The sequence below is a fragment of the Egretta garzetta genome, unplaced genomic scaffold (assembly GCF_000687185.1).
Source record: "Egretta garzetta isolate BGI_Z169 unplaced genomic scaffold, ASM68718v1 scaffold391, whole genome shotgun sequence".
NCBI classification, from domain to species: Eukaryota; Metazoa; Chordata; class Aves; order Pelecaniformes; family Ardeidae; genus Egretta; species Egretta garzetta.
The window spans coordinates 56167-74760 of record NW_009258617.1 but is presented as its reverse complement, the minus strand read 5'-3'; the positions used below and the strand labels follow the sequence as shown (position 1 = coordinate 74760).

At 44.9% G+C, this 18594-nt stretch overlaps 1 protein-coding gene across 1 annotated transcript; it reads left to right on the top strand.

Annotated features, from left to right (window-relative positions):
- Window positions 1-8: 8 nt before the first annotated feature.
- DDX6 (DEAD-box helicase 6) lies at window positions 9-17947 on the top strand. Its single transcript, XM_009648071.2, has 13 exons — window positions 9-2027; window positions 3554-3617; window positions 4086-4190; window positions 5457-5586; window positions 6054-6200; window positions 6427-6521; window positions 7250-7372; window positions 7867-7995; window positions 8350-8466; window positions 10011-10074; window positions 10995-11096; window positions 11907-12086; window positions 13671-17947. Exons 1-12 carry the CDS (start codon window positions 1828-1830, stop codon window positions 12080-12082), a joined length of 1452 nt encoding a protein of 483 aa, XP_009646366.1. The 5' UTR covers window positions 9-1827; the 3' UTR covers window positions 12083-12086; window positions 13671-17947.
- The last annotated feature ends 647 nt before the right edge of the window (window positions 17948-18594 follow it).

Here is an 18594-nt window from a genome sequence, read left to right as displayed (position 1 = left end):
GTCGGACCGATGGTTTGCGAAATGGTGGCGCTTGTCGTGTCGGAACGGGGAGGTTTGTTGGGTTCGGTGAGGCTGAGCGTCCTCCTTGAATCTCTGCCCTTTTAAAGGGTAGTTAGGAGCGAGGGAGTTCGAAGGGCTCCTCGGCCTTGGTATCTGGGTCTTTTAGGCGGCCCTGGTTACTTTTGTGACTCTTTCGGTTTTTACAAAGTTAACGGGCATGAGCAATCTCTCTGCGGAGGCGCCTCGAAACAGTGCTTCCAGTCAGGAGGATAACTAGCAGAAAAAAACCCCCCTAGTTCCGCGACCTGTGAAGTTTTGCCGTGAAGCTCGAATTGACACGCTGGGAAACAGCTGGGAAGTCTGGGAAGTGTCTGGATTCCTCTTCCATCCTCTTGAAACGCTCTGGAATGTGCCTGTTATTCACTGGGGAAAGGCGCGCTTTTTGTGGATGCTGAAGTTAGGCAGCAGTAGTTTTCTGGTTTTTCCTTTGCGTTTTCCCAAAGTACAGACACGTTGCAACGTGGTGCTGTATAGGCGAGCCTATTTTCTGTTGCTTCTGAAAGGTTTTGGACTATGAACTGTCTGGGCTCCCTAATTTTATCATAAAGAGTTTTTCAGTTCTGGTCTGTTGCTTACTTTATGTAAGATGCAGACTTTGTATCATCTTTCTTCGGTTCTGCCAACTTTTCTGTTAAATACGGTGTCAACATTAAGTCATGTGTACCAAATGTTATCTTTTGAGCGCAATATGAGTTGTTACTGACAGCTGGAAGGTAACGTCACACGGAACACATAAGCAGGAAGCTAGATAGCTAGTGTAAATGTGCATTATTCAGTGCTTCGGTTTAAGCTCAGTTGTTTAGGCTTAACAAAACAGGAAGCTACTGTCAGTTCAGCTTGATGATATCGTTAGTTTCGCTATTCCAAGTGGTGTTAAATCAATACCCAATTTAAAAGTTTTTGTAAGCTGGTTGAACTTGCTTTTGGGGTTGGAGGAGGGTAAGCTGTTTGTTGGGTTTTGTTGATTTTAAATTGGAAAAAGAGAATATAATTTCTATTTCACTTTTGCAGTGAGAAGGGTGATCAGGGTAACTTAAGGGTTTTGTCAGTTCGAACTGGAACGTCCACTTGATATTGTGGTCACGCTTCCTGTCACAAACTTGGGCGTAATGTTGTGGCTTAGCGTTTTACGGCTGCTTTGCTGTGTCGCAGAAGTGGGGGAATGTCAAGAACAGACAGAGCACTTGATGTAATTCATGCTTACTTTATGAGGGGCAGGAGTAGGTAGTATTTTTCAAGCGGTTTCTCACTGGAAGGCTGCTGGAAGCATAGCTGTTTAGAAAATGAACTTTGGTGACTGAAGGTGGTGGGCGCAGCTTTATAAAGGAGGACAAAAGTTTGACACGTGTCTCGGTAATTATTACAGAGAAAACAGAAAAGCGAGTACTGCTGTTGTACGCTGCCCGGGAAGAAGCGATTCTTAAAATACAGAGGTAAAGCGATGTGGTGGTTTGCGTAGACAAAAATCCACATGCTAATTGTTATTGTCTACTTCTCTTTCAGATTGAAGCAAGTGAATTCTGATACGACTCAACTTTGTTAGAGGGCTTTTTTTAAAAAAAAGTTGATCCACAGTGCATCAGAGCAAGTTACTACTTTACTTTTGAGTGACTTACAGGTGCTTGCCTGCATTGCAATAAAGGACTCATATATTGAGCAAGACTTATTTATCTCTTCGTTTTGGAGAGTCTAATAAACTGTTATTACAGTTTCTGTACTGACTTTCAAAGTTTTGAAGTCTAAAAAGACATCTTTAAAAATACAAGCATGAGCACGGCCAGAACAGAGAACCCTGTTATAATGGGTCTATCCAGTCAGAATGGGCAGTTGAGAGGCCCTGTAAAACCCAGCGGGGGCCCAGGAGGTGGAGGCACACAAACTCAGCAACAGATGAACCAGCTGAAAAATGCCAACACAATCAATAACGGCACTCAACAGCAAGCACAGAGTATGACCACCGCTATCAAGTAAGTGTTTGTATCGGCGGCTGCAGAAGTAATGTTTAAAAGTCACGTATGGGGAAGTGTTCTTGGGTTTCCATTTTAAAAACTTGTCTTCTGTTGTTTTATGACATTGGCGGTTAGAAACGTCCTGTGATGTGCATTATGAAAAGAAAGCCGTGTTGCCGTGCGCGAGCTGCTCTCTGGCAGCGATCTTTGCAGCGTGGTCACTGTGAAAATCGAATTCGACGCTTTGCTTTTCAGCACGTGTGGCCGCTTGTCAGAGGTAGCCCACTGAGCGGCAACTGCAGCAGCAGCATCCTCTTTTCTTTGCTCGTTGCGAGTGGTACGAGAGGGAAGTTGGGGAGTGGGAAGGAACTGAACTGAAACTTAAGACAGAGGAGGAAACGCCACCTAGTCTCAGTCCAGTTGTGTACGCTTTTCAGTCGTTTGTTTGCAGTTCTTTCTCGTGGTGAGAAATTTTTTTAAGTGGTTTATCTTTTGTCATTGGTCTTAACTAGTAGCGCTTGCTCTTCTCGGTGCAGTGCTCCGGCTTTAATTCATCAAAGCCTGAGCTGAGCTAATATGGTACCAGTGTGATACCGTCCTACCATCAAACTGGTTTTGGAAGCGTGCTAATAAAACGTGAGCGTGCTGGTTGGAAATTCCGAAAGAAGTAAAAGACTCGGATGGTACGGTAGCGTGTTCCTTTTCTTTTTTTCCCCCTCCTCCCGCTGAACGACATTCACTTTTGCTTTGTTACTCGATTCTTTGCACAGGAAATGCCAGCCGTCATCAGAGAGTGCATCAGGGAATGCTCAGGTTCTTAAAGTTTGCCTAACTTGTTTCACTTTTTTTTTCCTTATTTTTTTTTTTTTTTTTTTTTAAATGGGTTACACTAACAAAACTAATGAGTTAAACTCATCGAGATTCACTCGTGACTTCCTGGGACTGGGGAAGAGAAGGACTTGCTCTCCTCTGTACAGTGGCTTTCAAGAGAAGATGGGTGTCTAAGTCTCACTGAGAGCAAAAGACGACATTTGATCCGCAAGTGGAGTGTGTGCTTGCTTAATTTTCCTCCCCAAAGGCGTTTTTATCTTGCATTGCTTATGGTTTAAGAATGGATGTCCCCTGGGCAAGAGAAGAATATTTTTTTTTTTTTTTTATTTTTAAGTGATGAAATAGTTTCGTGTAGATTTATTATAGCCAGTTTCTGTCATATGACCAAGTCAGTGCTCAATTTTAAATCTGTGCTTTACTGGATTAATTCAGTGCCCTAAAACTGGGACTTGAATCACGACCGGATAAAGATTTCACAAATTCTCTGTGCGCTTGGCAGACTGCTGATTTTCTCTGTTTACAGTTTCCTGCCTGTTGCATCCTGCTTAGCTCAGAGAGACTTGAGCTCATATGTGTAGGCGCTTTTAGCTTTCAGGAGGTGAAAACATTACGTGTTCATCACTGTATCTGAGAAAATAAAAATGCAAGATGAAACCAATTTAAGATTTAAACCAATTTTTTTTTAAATATATTTTTATTTACTTTCGCTATAGACCTGGCGATGACTGGAAGAAGACTTTAAAACTCCCTCCAAAGGATTTGAGAATCAAAACTTCGGTAAGGATGCTTGAATTGTAGGAATAAATATTAAATAAAAGATGCGGGAGAAGCTGCAGTGGCAAAACATTTCTCCTAAGCAAAGATTTAAAAACAGTCCAGCTCTTGCTCTTTTAAATGAAGAATTAATTTGTTCCACAACCACTTGGGAGAGATGCTTCTCTTGGAAAGCTCAAAAACGGAGTTTACTGTGGTTTTCTTACCTTATTAGTGTTACAGCATGGGACTGATAGTCAGTGTCTCTTGCAAGGCAGATGGAAAGATGTCGGTTTACGTTCACGGTTCCGAATTTGCTGACGTTTCTTTCTCCGCTGTACGGTATTGCACGCATTGGTGGGAACTCCTATATAGTAATAGAATGCGCATTGTGGTCGTCCCGTGTAGGCAATCTCTCGTTGAGTCAGACCACTCTACGGTTGTGGGTTGTGTGGCGTAATCTTATGGATGTGCTTTTTTTTGATTATTCAGGACGTGACCTCCACGAAAGGAAACGAGTTTGAAGATTACTGTTTGAAACGGGAGTTGCTGATGGGAATTTTTGAAATGGGCTGGGAAAAACCGTCTCCTATTCAGGTTGTTTACAAACAGACTACTTAAAAGCAGTGTTCCAGTTTTTATATGTTTATTGAAATTCTTATTTGTGCTTCATCATCAGATACTCTTGTCATGATTTGGGAAAACTGGGGTTGTGAATGGTAGAACTTGGTGGCCCTTTGGGGAAGGCGAGAATTTCAAATGCCTGACTAAATTGCTACGTCATGCAGTGGGTGTCTTAGAGACGGGATCGACTTATGCTTTAGAGAAGTTAACTTGGCTTTTCCTTTGCATTCCGGAGGCCTTAGCGTGTTAATCCTCTGTGCAGTAACTTCCTTTACAGAAGTAGTCCCGGTGAGAATGGGGCTATTCTGTACACTTTCTGGAAAACTGCATACCTTTAGCTGTTATTCTGGCTTTGTCACATTTTAGTCTTGGCTTTTGATTTTATCGTAAGCATCTGGAAGGAGCGTAATGGGGATTATGGGGGAGAGATTAATATGCTAGCAAGTTTACTTTTCTGTCCCTCTGTTCTGTTAAGAACTGTTCGCGTGTAAACTTGGGGGGGTGGGAGGGGGAACACGGGGGACACTGAACTGCCTTTTAATTGCTCTTTGGTGGAGTATCATTGATACAGCTCTACCACTTTATCTCCTTAAGGCACAAGAAAGCTATGGCTTTTAGGTAATTTGTCTGCTTTAAAAAAACAGGTTCTAACCATGCTGCCTTTCCAAAAGGCTGAGGGTTCTCTAGGTGTTGCTATAAAAGACAGTCAAGTGAAAAATACTTGGGGTCTGTGTTTGAATGGCTGAAGTTTCAAAAGGAAGGCCTGCCGGGTTTATGAGAAGTAAATCACAGGAGCGTGCAGGTTTGAATTACGTGGGCTCGGGTGGTTCTAATGTTAAGGTATAGGTGGGTATCTCCTTCCATAGGAGGAGTTTGCTGGCAGCTCTCATTGTCTCTACGCTTTTTTTTTCCCTAACTTTTCAATTTTTTTCCTTATGTGTCAGTTACGGGTTTACCATTCCTGTGGTGCCTGATCCCTGGTTCTCTTATGACCGGGCAAGATAGGGACTTTTAAGTGGGATGTGGGGAGCAGAGCTATTGCTTTGTTGGGGAACTCTTTACTGATAGGTTTAACTCCTTCGTCCTGTGAGTCTGCGATGCTTGCGGTTGCAGGGTATTCCGTTCATGAAAAAAATCGGATTTCACGCAATACTGTGAGCGAGGAGAGTTAAATTCAACCAACCTCTTTAGCGAGCATGGCTTATGATTGCTCATGCGCTGTCTGTCGTTGCGTTGCAGGAGGAGAGCATCCCCATTGCTTTATCTGGTAGGGATATCTTGGCTAGAGCGAAAAATGGAACAGGCAAGAGTGGAGCCTACCTCATTCCTTTACTTGAACGGCTAGACTTAAAGAAGGACAATATACAAGGTCAGTTGAGATGGATCTCTCTTGGCTGCGGCCAGGTAATGGTTTCAGTCACTACGTAGTAGACTTGAATTTAAAACCGGTCAATGAATTGGAGCAGCGTAGATTATCTGCTTGTGCTTGCAAAGCAAGTTAATGGGGTGTGGCGGAGGGGAGGGGGAATTTTAAAAGTCCCACGGTTGCTTTCAAAAGCTTGAAATGGAAGGCATCTTCTGAACTTTACCATCTTGCCCTGGAAAGTGGGCTTGGAGTAATAGGCGAGAGCACTGGCTGGGGGACTTGGGCGGAGGAAATACCAAGGGGTGGAATTTGCGTTGTTGCAAGCAGTTTATGGTCGTCTTCGGAATATCTGGAGTGGAACTCCAAAACTGCAGAAGTATAGCTGTCATAAAGTCTCTGTCTCCTCTGAGGATTAGTGTTTAAGGTATGGTGTGCTACTAGTAACTCACACTGCTGCTTTTAACTTTCAGCAATGGTGATTGTTCCCACCCGTGAACTAGCCCTGCAGGTCAGTCAAATCTGTATCCAAGTCAGCAAACACATGGGAGGTGCCAAAGTGATGGCAACAACGGGAGGAACCAATTTGCGAGATGACATAATGAGGCTTGACGATACAGGTCAGAGCACTCTTCCTACGCTACGGTTACTGTTTGTGCTTTTACAGTGTGGCAGTGGAATTTCTGCTTGTTACTGTTTTCCTGTTTCAGAACAGACGACGACGTGTCTTGTTCACTGTTTGTATGTTGTCATTATTCTCTCAAAACGTTCATATGAAACATGGCTGTGAATGCCAGAAACATTATTTTAGTCACCTCAACCATTTTTTCTCTTCTAACCTTACAGTGCATGTGGTGATAGCTACGCCTGGGAGAATTCTCGATCTCATCAAGAAAGGAGTAGCAAAAGTTGAGCATGTCCAGATGATAGTATTGGATGAGGCAAGTTGCTCATGTTAAACGTTTTGGGATTTTAATGCCAAGTTAAAGCAATGATGTGGCTCAGCAGGTCTCCTTGTTATGCACAGCAGCAAGTCAAAAACTTTTCTTGGAGGTGCTATACGGCGATAGCTCATCCGCTTCTCAGTATTTTTGGGAGGGTATTTTGACAGAAGACTCTTTTAAGAAAACAACCGAGGAAGATTTGCCTTTCCCCTCTTCTTTGCTATTTCCGACGAATAGATTAACAGCCTACGCTGAAATGAAGGAAAGCTTTTTGTTTGGTTTCAGTTTATAACGAGCGAGCTGTGCTTACCACGTAACTGTATATAAAACTGATTCATGAACGTCCAGTAGCATACAGGCTTCTGAGTGAGAGGTTGAGAAAATAGTTGCGTGAAAGCTCTTGGATGGCTCCAATAGGAACCCTGATAACTGTTTTCAGTTAGATTTCTTTCCTTTTTCCTGATTGCAATTCTGTTTAAATCGACGTGCTGAAAACCAGGAGAGGGTAAACTTCCATTTACTGATGAGTCCTATCTCCAGCAGCTAAATTGCACGTCTTTTGGAGCACGGTGTGTGCTCCAAAGGGGACAGTCCTATCGTAAGGGCAGGGAGAACGCTCCTGGCGCTTAGTTTTGCGGTTCCCCCCCTGCAGTGTGGTACTACCAGAAGACCGAAATCTTGCCCCGTTAGTTTAACTTACTCTCTGTTAACTTCTGTTGTTACAGGCAGACAAGTTGCTGTCTCAAGATTTTGTTCAAATAATGGAAGACATTATTCTCACGCTACCTAAAAACAGACAGATTTTGCTCTACTCGGCCACTTTCCCTTTGAGCGTACAGAAGTTCATGGTGAGTGCAGATGTATTCGTGTACGTATGGCGGCGGTGACATTGCACATGAAGTGTGTGAATGAGTGGTGCCTGGCTGTTAGCGCTAGGTTTTTCTAGCGTCTCTAAGCTTCACCAGTTTAATCTAAATCGGCTTGAATCTAGGACAGAAGCTTGAAAATCGTTTTTGACCCACAGTAGCATTAATGGGAAAGCTAGGTACCCGCAGTTCTTGCCTACAAGGTACCATTTTCCACTTTGTATGTGAGTTACGTGCCATCTGCGCCGATTTGCTTCCAGAGCCTGCTCCTGCTTGGCCTGCTCGGTCGCCTTGGATTTATAAGTAATCCTTTGTGAAATTTTACCCGCCCTGTCTGTTTTGTGTATAGCATGAAGAGTGAGCGGCTAGGTAGTGCGTCCTTGCCATGGAGGAAGTTAAATGTGCCGGAGGGTGGGAAGTACTCGCATTGTTTTGCGTGTAGATACGCCCGCTTTATCCTTGTCTCTGTGTTTCAGAATTCCCATTTGCAGAAACCCTATGAGATTAATCTGATGGAGGAGCTGACCTTGAAGGGAGTTACCCAGTACTATGCCTATGTCACTGAGCGTCAGAAAGTGCACTGCCTCAATACGCTGTTTTCCAGGGTAAGCAGTAGGGCTGGGTCAAGAAGCTCTTTTTTTTTTTTTTTTTTTTTTTTTTTTTTTTCTTTTTCCTTTTGAAACCAAGAATAAGACAGAGGGTGGCAAAGACAGCTTACTGATACTTTTTCCTTGTCAAAATGTGCCTTTTAGCTGAAGCTAAAAATGTGTGCTTCTTGTCCTGCACCTTTGTGTTAAAGAACTTTGTTAATTCCACCCCGCCCTTGTACAAAAACGTGCTGTGTAAATTACCAGGAGCATACCCACTTAGCCTTTTTTCTGGAAGGGGTTTAGACTTGCGTCTTTAGTCATTTGTTAGTAAAATGCTGCGTTTACTGAGCACGCTACTTACATGTTCAGCTCCAGATTAACCAGTCGATCATTTTCTGCAACTCCTCTCAACGGGTTGAACTGCTAGCCAAAAAGATCTCCCAGCTGGGCTATTCCTGCTTCTATATCCACGCTAAAATGAGGCAGGTGAGTACAAAGTCTACGGCTGTTTATTCCCCACCACGCCAAGCTTTACTGCATAGCTGAATTAAGTCTCGTGCTTGCTTTAAATTTACGTGTTAATTGAAAACTGAAACATGTATTGCTTCGCTATCGATTTGGTTTTAGACTCCCCCTGCCCCCAGACCTCTTTCCAGACTATTCAGCATAGCGGGTCAGTTGGTATTTAAGAGTACTTCAGGTCAGGTTAAATAGCCCAGCGTAAGCACAGACCGTGGCTGGAAGGCATGGTTCTTACTGCTGCTGCCGCCTTTCTGGCATGGAGAGCCGTGGTAGACCACGCAGTGTAACTGACTCGGGTGAAAACAAGCCTGATTTAAAACTAAGAACAAAAACCCCAGTGCTCAGCCCGTTGAGCGCCCCGTGTGGCTTTGCAGGCGGTAAAGCTCACGCTGTCACTGCAGGGGAATCTGAGAAGTCGGGGAGGTGGCTTCGGTCAAACCTCTCGGCGAAAGCTGCGACTGGTGCGTGGCGACCGAGCATCTGTGGCCTTGGTGTAGACGGTGATAAATGCCGACCAGCTTTGCTGGTGCAGAGGTTTCTGTTAATGGTACGTTGGCTCCCATGTCCTCAAGCTTCCTGCACGTAATTTCCTTGTTTTCAGTAAGTATACTAAAAGATGTCAAAGAAGGTCAAAGTGACGCATGTAAAACAGTAGTACTTTGAAATATTTTTTTTCGTGTTATACGTAAGATAGAGGAAGTTCAAATGGAAGCTTTAGAGGAGACCTAGCTTGCAGTTCACGGAACTAACGGGTAATGCCACTGTTTGTTTGCTGGGCTGTATGCAGACCGGTAATTAATTAAGCAGCGATAGAATTAGTGTCAGTATTGAGAACGGAGAGATAGGCAGGTGGGTTCCTTGAAGTCCGATTCTTGTACGCTTTTGATCAGTCAGCAAATGAACTTTGCGGCAAAACGCAGGTATGTTTGTGCGGAAACCTTCAACTTGGTCATTTCCGCTGTTAATTTCACTCTTAATCTTTGTGTGAGGGAGTCTTCACAGGCAATTGACTTGTCCCGCCCCTAATTCCAAACTGATAGTGCAAAATACTCCGTACTGGAAAATGAAGTTACTACTGACTTTTGGGTTTTAAGGGCATGAATAAAACATACATTGAATTTGGCAGGGAGCTGGGGGTAGATGGTAGTCAAAATAGCAGTGTCGCTTCCTCGATGCGCATTTCGCATAATTGTAACTTAAGATGCTCCCGTTCTGAGATGGCTTTGCTGCAGCTGTAGGAGGCTTTAAAAGGCAGTCGGTTAAGTGTCTCTGTCTAGAAGTGGTACCAGTGGCCCCTCTGGTAAGTTCTTTAGAATACGTGGGTAAGAAGTGCTAAAAAAAATACATGCTAGCAGCTTTGTTTGACTTGGCTGTTCTCTAATGACGGGGGGGAGGAATTTACGCAACTGAAGTTTGGTGTTTGTAACTCGAATGTACCTGAAAGTCGCAGCTGTTTGGTCGGTTTGTTTGATTGCTTTGTTTATGTGTGTGTGTATATATATTTCCAGGAGCACCGCAATCGTGTGTTCCACGATTTCCGAAATGGCTTATGCCGCAATCTTGTTTGCACTGGTAAGAGTTCCTAAACATTTCCCTGTTTCTAAAGGTTGTGGTAGAAAGCAGATTAGCCATTAGCCCAGGTTTAACAGATCACTTGACTTGTAACAAAGCGATAACGTTTTGGTAAGATGTCTTTGTCAAGCGTAGCGGGGGGGGATGCGCGTTCCTACAGGCATGTGGATTTTTGTCTTCCGTGACAAACCGCGAAGGCACAACTTGCCAACAAATTGTCTTGGTGCGATAGTATTTCCTGCACGTTTTCTGTATACTTCCACACGTGAGCGATCTCCGAGTTGTTAGGCCCTAAGCTTTACGAAATACCGGTAGAACCAGGGCTAGGATCACGCGAGTAAGTTTTGCCAATTCTCTACATGTTTATAGCTCATCTTTTCTAAATATGTTTATAGTTTTGATTGGCCTGCGTACGATCAGAGTTCTCCATCGTACGGCCTCTTTGGGCGATACCGTGGCAGCGTCTGCTCATCGCTACACGTGTCTGGGTCATCTTTAACAGAAATTGGTAGAAGCAAAATAAAAATAGTTGAGCTAGCGGGATGTAGTTCAGATCTCGAGTCTGTTGTGATGTTGGCAATGCACAAGCATGTCTGAGGAGACTCTTCCTATGAGAAGACCTGCTCAGAAATAGTCTAACGTGGAAAAAAACCCTAGCTTTGTGCTCCTTGCTTTTTCAGCATAGATGTGCAGATCGGGTGTTTTGGTCATTCTTCTTGTATTATTTATATTTATAATGGATAAAGAGCAAGAAGGAGCTGTAATGGAATTGGTTGTAAACGAACTTTGATACAAGGGAAGCTTCCATCTGGAAACTAGCGCGAGCCAGTGTTAATTGCTGTTAATTTTTCCACCTTAAATACTGTCAGCATTTGATCTCATTGAAATTAACTTTCTTCGTGACCTGTGTCATCTTTCAGATCTGTTTACCCGAGGTATTGATATCCAAGCTGTGAATGTGGTGATAAACTTTGATTTCCCAAAGCTGGCAGAGACTTATCTCCATCGTATTGGCAGATCAGGTGAGAGGAAAAACATCTTTTAGGCTCAACTTTGCTGATAACTGTGGTGTTCTAGGCTTGAATTGGCTTCTGTTTTTTATTACTGTGTCTGAGAACTATTTTAGGCAGCCTTTGGCTTTTCTGACAGATGTCTTTTTGCGCGTCATCTGAGGTTGGTTATCTTCACAAATATCTGATTAACGGGTTGTTCTCTTGAAACTGGCCTGAACAGCCTAATGAAGAGAGAGAAGAAAAAAAAAGAAAAAAGAAAAAAAAAAAAAAGCCTATTTTTGCTTTAATCCTGGGAGACTTACTGATGCTCCTGTTTGCAGTTTGGGGAAATTCTGTGCTGAAAACTTCGCTTCCGTGGTGTCTTAAGCGTAGTTTTCTTCTGCCTGTGCTCTGAGGTATGTTTCTAATCTCCAGGCATCAGCAAAATATCTCCTTAAGAAAGGCAGTACGCAAAGGAACTCGGTGTACTTGAACTTTTTAAGTTCAGGCGTGTTCAAGAATTCTCTGTTATTGAAGAAGGGCTGGACGTGCATAATGCAGTAGTGGAAGACTTTTCGTTGGTAATTAATGTGGAGGTTTGGTCAGAGCGTTTGGCACCCCCTGGATTTTCTTTTCCTATAGCAGTACGAAACTACACCAAAACCAGCTGCGGAAGCTGCAGAGACCTGTGGCGGGGTCTGGATTTGCTGTTATCATCAGAGAGCGGTGGTGTTAACTCTGCGGTCTGCAGACTTTTTCAGTCAGCCTTCTATTACTCAGTTCAGTCTTTTTTTTTTTTGTTTGTTTGTTTGTTTGTTTGTCTTCTCTTTTCGTCTCAAGGTCGCTTTGGTCATCTTGGCCTGGCCATCAACTTGATCACCTATGATGATCGATTCAACCTGAAAAGTATCGAGGAGCAGTTGGGAACTGAAATTAAACCCATACCGAGCAACATTGACAAGAGCCTGTATGTGGCAGAATACCACAGTGAACCCGTAGAAGATGAGAAACAGTAAACATGTGCGTATGTGAATGCCTTCCTGAATAGAGGAGTTATGTTGGATGAAAGAAGAGCTGATGTGTGAACGTTCCCCGCAGGGGAAAAGGGAAGCTGATGTGCCAAAGAGGCTCTGAATGTCAAAACAAGGGTTTGAAGTAGGCGGTCAGTGCAAGGAGTTCTGTGGACGTGCTGAAGATGGGAGGGGAAGATGAGTAGTTTTGAGTTGTTTTAGTTGAAATGCTGACTATACACTGAGGAGACCAAAAATGGGGGGAAGGGAGAGCGGGGGAATGGTATCTGGCGAGGCCGGGATGGCTCCTGGTAATCTGAGGAATTCTTTCGGTGTTGCTCAGCTAAAATGAGTAACTGGTGAGGGGCAGAGAGGACGGCGGTCCTCAAAGAGGTGAGGAGAGAAAATGGCTAGCTTTGAGAACAGAGCACCGACAGAAGAGCCTAAGCGCCTCGCCAGTTGGAAGGAAGGCGTTCAAGCTAAAGGTGCTGCATCTCTTGCATCCTTTGGTTCACAGAACTCCTGCAAGTAAATATTAGCATTAGGAAGAATTTCTTCGCGGAAAGGGCTATCAGGCTCTGGAAAGGGCTGCCCAGGGAGGTGGTCGAGTCCCCATCCCTGGAGGTATTTAAAAGAAGGATAGATGAGGTGCTTAGGGACGTGGTTTAGCGGTGGGATGGCAGGGTTAGGTTAACGGTTGGACTCGATGATCTTAAAGGTCTTTTCCAACCAAAGCGATTCTATGATTCTAAACGAAGTGGGTAGCAAAGCTGTAATTCGTCTTTGCTGCCACTCGAGGTCGTCTGCTTAGCTTTAAAAGAAAATGAGCTTTCGCTGTCCCAAGTGTGCCCTTCCTCATCATAGTCTGAGGGAAAAATGCAGAGTCGAGTCTTTTTATAAGAAGAAAACTCGCCCTGGATTGCAGTCAAGCAAAGTAGCTGCAGGATGATGTCTGATCTGGTTTTAGTTAAGATGCTCTATTGTGTGAGATCAGGCACCGTACAGTTTGGGTTCGAAATCATTCTTTTGTGTACTCTTCTCGGAGACAGTGAATTAGAAAGAGAATCCCAGTGAAGCTGCTGAAATTCTTCTCAGGTGACAAAAAAAAAAAAAAAAAAAAGCGGCCATAGAAGCAGACCGCTAAATAGCGTTAAAATGACCCCGCGTCCCTTCTTTGAAATCGTTTGAGGATAGCCCTCGACAGTCATGCCAAGCTGACGTTGCAGCCTCTGCTTTGCTGGCTGAGTTTTTTCCGTGTTTTATAAGTAAATACAGAAACCCCAAATGGGCGACGAACTCGGAAAAGGCTCTTGGGTGGCATCCTTAAGGGAGAGGCTGTGACCTTGCCTGCGAACTGTTTGCCACTTCCTGAAGGAGAAGAAACCAGCAGATAGTCATGCTCCATGGGAGTAGTAGGGCGTTAGCAGCGCCTCGTTCTGCGCAGCTGTGGTTGAGGTTGAGCTGTTCCGAATGCCCTTTGCTTTTCCAGAGCTGCTACACAGTCAGTGTGATTCATTACTTAGGTTCTGGTTTTGTGTAGAATTGATTTAACTGTGGGTGTTGTGGTTGTTCTTTTGGTTTGTTTTCTCTTTAGGCTCTGATTACACACGCCAGAAGGTGAAGCCCTTTGATCCAGATCTGTGACACATCGTTTCTTTGGGGATACCCTTCTCTTTGTGGGTTTTTCTTCGTCTTTTCATTTCGGAACTATGAAGACTAAAGAGCTCGGCCTTTTTTTCTTTTTAAATTTGGCAGCAAGGAAGAAAGAAGATAAAAGGAGGAATGTCTTTTTGTTTTTCCACTTGTTTGCACTGTGTGCTGATTGAACATTAGTTGCACTAACTGCTGGTTTTAAATTTTTTTTTTCTTTGGGTGGGAGGGGCAGCAAGGGAAGAAGAGAAACCCTGAAAAGAGAAGAATCTTGATGAACACGAGCTTGTCTGCTATTTCAAATTCTTCAACCATCGACTGAGTGCATTTCAACTTCTCCCTGGTTACTCATCTGGTTTTAAGCTAAAGAGCTTGTTACTTATTCGTGCAAAGTGCCTTATGCTATGAGACCATTCAGAGCATCACCTTTCCGACGCAGCCCAAGGAATCGACAACCGTTTTTGGTTTCAGGTCAAAGTTCCCCTCTCTTCCCCCTCTCCTCCTCCCCAAGTACTCAAGCCCAGGGCTGGGAGGTGAAACGTATCAGTAATACTACTTTTTTCTTCAACTTTTTTTTTTTTTTTTAATTGGAGGAGTTGATATGCATCTGCAGTTCACCCACGCTGTAAATACCTGTATTTAAAACGAAACCAACTTAAAATCTGGGCTGATTAGGTGCAGCATCGTAGCTCCAGAAGGAAAGAGTAGCCTGTCATCCTTTGCAGGAGCCATAAGAAAAGCCCTACGCTCTAGCAGAACACTAAAGACTGGTTTCCATAAGAGTCTCCATTAGTAGTTACAGCACTTGATACGTAGACTTCTTTCAGAGCCATGGCCCTCTTTCCTCTGGTGCAGTGTGTCCCATAGAAAATCAGATGTGTATATTGTACAAACTTTGTAAATATGATTTTTTTTTTTTTTTTTTTCCTGTTTGGGTTCATATATAACTTTTTCTTTTGTGATGAAGGTTGCTGGGGTTAAAGGGATTAGACTGATTATGGGAGCAGCTAAAGATGAGAGGGGCTCAGTTTTCTGCAACACTAAACAATGAGAAGTGCTCTGACCTCCGTGGAGAGCAGGCCTCTACAAGCGTCCCTTGTCAGGGTGGGTTTGCTCTGGTGCTAGCAACGCTGTCCCGTACCGCTCGTGCAGAGGAGATCACTCGTGGGTCTGTGAGGTCTCGAAATCCGTAGCTCGGCCTGTTGGGAGATGCTCTTTGATTTCCCCCCTAGAACCTTCAGGAACTTGACAAGCTCTGAAGGGGGCCGTGAGCTGTGTTCCACCCCGGCGTGAGGGAAATCCGGCGGGTGCCAGTGTTGCTGAGCAGTATATGCATAAGGCGTGGATTTGGGTTTAAGAGAAACCACAGAAAACCACTTTACATGCATAAACTGACAGTTCTGGAGCTTTGTGGGATCGATTGACTTCCCGCAGCATTGTGCGTTTTCTGCCCAGAGCGGCCTCTGTCCAGACTTGTGAGCAGGTAAGGGCAAGCCCCCGATAATGTCAGAAGCTGCAGAAAGCTGCTTGCCATCTCCTCTGTTTTGGCATGAATTGCTGTCTGTCATTTTGCATTGTATATTGCTGAGAAGCGCTTTCCGGTCGAGTAGTGTTGCTTTAAATTGTGCCCCTCCCAACATGCTTGATGTTTGGCCTGATCTACAGGCAAGAGGAGTGAGACAAATCAAAAACTGTACTCTTTTTAAATTCCCTTTTAGCCTGTTCACCAACACTGTCAGGAGGCACCTGGACGAACGCAATCCCTTTTGCTCGGTCGTTTATTGCATATACAGATGCTGCACTCACACCACGCTCGCTTACCTTTGAGGCAGGAATTACTTGTCTTAATTTCTCCCCGTTTTGACCCTTTCCCTTTTTTTAAATTCAAGTAAAATCGTTTGGGACTACGAGGCGGACTCGCCCGTCCGTTCCCTCGCGGATCGTAAATAGAAGCCAGGTGCCTCCTGACAACACCTCTACAGGATGGAAAGGTTTTTGCGTTTGGGATTTTTTTTTTCCTTCTGTCCGCAGTGACTCCGTAATTGTAGCAAATGCTGCACTAGAGTACAAACTCGAGCTTGGTCACAGACACTCTGTGAGCCACACAGCTTACATCTGACTGGCAGGTACTAAATGTAAACAATTTTGGGGTGCTTTTGGGGGGTGGGGGGTGGGAGTTTGTGGGTGGTGACTTTGACCAAAAGTAAAACCTTGCTCTTGTACTGCAGCCAGCGTATGATTTTTTCCAGAGACAGAAGAGGGATCATTTTAGTGCAACAAAGACGAGAAAAATGTAAATACAAGTTTTGTATCTTACCGGGGCACGCACACGTAAGAGAACAGGATAGCGATGGCGAGTCAGACGTGTGTGCTCTGCTTGGATGTGTGGTAGGTTAGCCTGGTGCCAGGCCTTGATGGTCCCTCTTGAAGCACAGAACTTTTGAAAGTATTACTTTAAACTTGGCCTCTAATTGAGGATTGGCACTTACCTGAACTATCGGGGGCACCATTTGTAGGTGGCTTCTTGTCAAGGAGGAAGCGGCCTATTTTTGGTGCTGGTAGGCTATCTCTAACAGACGTGATCTTGCAAATGGAAAGATGCTCCAAAGGACTAGGATAATCCTAGTTTTTTTGGGTTTGGGGTTTGGTTTTTTGTTGTTTTTTTATTTTGTTTGGGGTTTTTTGTTGGTTTTTTCCCTGTCCAGGAGGCAAGGAGCGTGTGTAAACCTTGGCTTCCCGAGATTCCTTGCGAGCTCCTGGTTTTGCTGGTCACGTGCCAGCCTTCACACTTAGGCATTAGTTGGAGCCTTCAGCGATGAGCCCTGGGTCAGATACTTCCTCTGACAAAGACGATGCGATTGAGGATCTGACGCGTTCTGCGCTTTTCCCCTCGGAAGTCTATAAACGTGTCACTCCCTGAATCTGATGAAATGGAGCTTCACGGCTGGGGGAGGTGGCTGTGAAGAGGGTGAAGCGAGTCTTCAGCTGGCCCGCTTGAGAGAAGCCGCAGGCTGGTCTCTGGGCGCGCGCCGCAGTTGCCGGAGGGCTTTTCCCAAAGGGGAGGTGGGGGGTGGGCTGGTCTCAAATACGTGTTTCAATTTCCAGAATGAGATGGGAGCATCTTTCCTTTGCCCTCTGTGACTTTTTTTGTGGGTAAGAACAGGGAAGCTCAACATGAATTCATGTTGCGTACGTGTTGGTATCAAATCATCTCATTCTGATATTTTGTTCTTTATTTTTTACTTGGGATGGGGGAGGGTGTCTGCTCCAAGAATTTAAAAATGCTTCACACGCCTGTTTGTTTGGGAGGTTTTGGGGGGGGGGGGGGGTTTGGTTTTGCGGGTTTTTTGTTTGTTTGTTTTTTCAAATGACTGATAGGACAGAAACCTGAGCAGACGGCTGTCCTGCCTCGGTTTCTGTTCTAGAGCTTAGGGAGATGCCGCGGCAGCAGTTCTCGTCCTGGTGCTGGACTCTGTAGCGCAGCTGGGGCCGAGCCGCTGTTGCTTTCTGAGGACGGAGTGAATCTTGTTCCCAGGAACTCCAGCGGTACGGCCGCCGTGGTAAAGGTTGAGCACCTGTAGGCTGTGCAGGGAGCTTTCTGATGGCTGTGACTTCTGGTCCATCTCCTGTGAATCGCAGTTTTATCTTTGTCATAAAGCGGGTCCCTGGACCAAAGAGCACGCATCTGATCTTCAAAGCGAGGCTTTGGCAGATTGTCCTATAGGTTTTGCTCAGTTCACCGGTCGCGTTGCTGAAATGTCCCTGCGTGGAAGCATTGTTAAATTCTGCCGTAGACAGGTTAGGGAAGGGTAAGGAGGGGTGGGGGGAGGGATGGGTTTATTAAGATACGGCCTTGCTGTATTTTAACCAATAATTACGGGGAAGGGGTGTCAGGAGAAGAAAATAGTCGCTGTTCCCTTTATTGAAAGAAACTGGAACTTTTATTTCAAGACAAGAAATTATTTGCAATTCGGGTGGACCGTCGTGATCCACCGGTCCCTAGTCAAGAAGTTGGTGTTCTTACCGTTAACCAGCAAACAATGTGGACTAGTCCTTGAAAACATTCAGGGGAGGGAGGGGAAAATTGGCGTTCTGTTAAATCGGTAATTGGCAAACTCTCCAGCGGAGCTCGGATTTTGTTGAGAATGTATTTTCTCTGGCTGTACGTGCGTCGCAGCACTGACTCGTGAAGAGCTTCACGAGTTCGGAGTGCAAAAAAAATGGAATGGTAAAATCCTGATTTTGTTGATGAAACTCAATAAAAGCTCCCTGGAACTCCAGTTTGGTCTCGTTTGGGTTTTATTTTTTTTTTTTTTAACTGCGCTGAGCGAAAAGCGTGCTGACCTCTTTCTAGAGAACCCCGGCCCGCGTCAGATGCTCGCGGTGAGCTTTGGAAAGAAGCCTCAAGAGGAGTTGATCTCAGTCCAACGGAAAGGCGCTCCGCCTGCGGGAGTGATGCGCAGCCCTGGGAGCTGTTTGCTTTCCCAGGCTGGAACGTGCTACCTGCTCTCAGAAAACCTCAGAGGTAATTGGCATCATAGAATCATTAAGGTTGGAAAAGACCTCCAAGATCATCGAGTCCAACTGTTAACCTGACACCCCCGTGCCTGCTAAACCGTGTCCCCAAGCGCCATGTCTACGTGTTTTGCACACCTCCGGCGCTGGGGACTCCACCGCCTCTCTGGGCTTGACCATGTTCAGTAAAGAAATTTTTTCCTAGTATCCAATCCAAACCTGCCCTGGCACAATTTGAGGCTGTTTCCCCTCGTCCCATTGCCTGTTCCCTGGGAGCAGAGCCTGACCCCTCTAGCTCCCCCCTCCTCTCAGGCAGTTGTAGGCAGCGATGAGGGCTCCCCTCAGCCTCCTCT

What these genes read in the sequence shown, in the direction of transcription:
- DDX6 (XM_009648071.2), top strand. Translation starts at nt 1,828, where the DNA reads ATGAGCACGGCCAGAACAGAGAACCCTGTTATAATGGGTCTATCCAGT. An exon ending in ATTTGAGAATCAAAACTTCG is followed by an intron (nt 3,618 to 4,085) that starts GTAAGGATGCTT and finishes TTGATTATTCAG; the next exon opens with GACGTGACCTCCACGAAAGG. An exon ending in TCAATACGCTGTTTTCCAGG is followed by an intron (nt 7,996 to 8,349) that starts GTAAGCAGTAGG and finishes TTACATGTTCAG; the next exon opens with CTCCAGATTAACCAGTCGAT.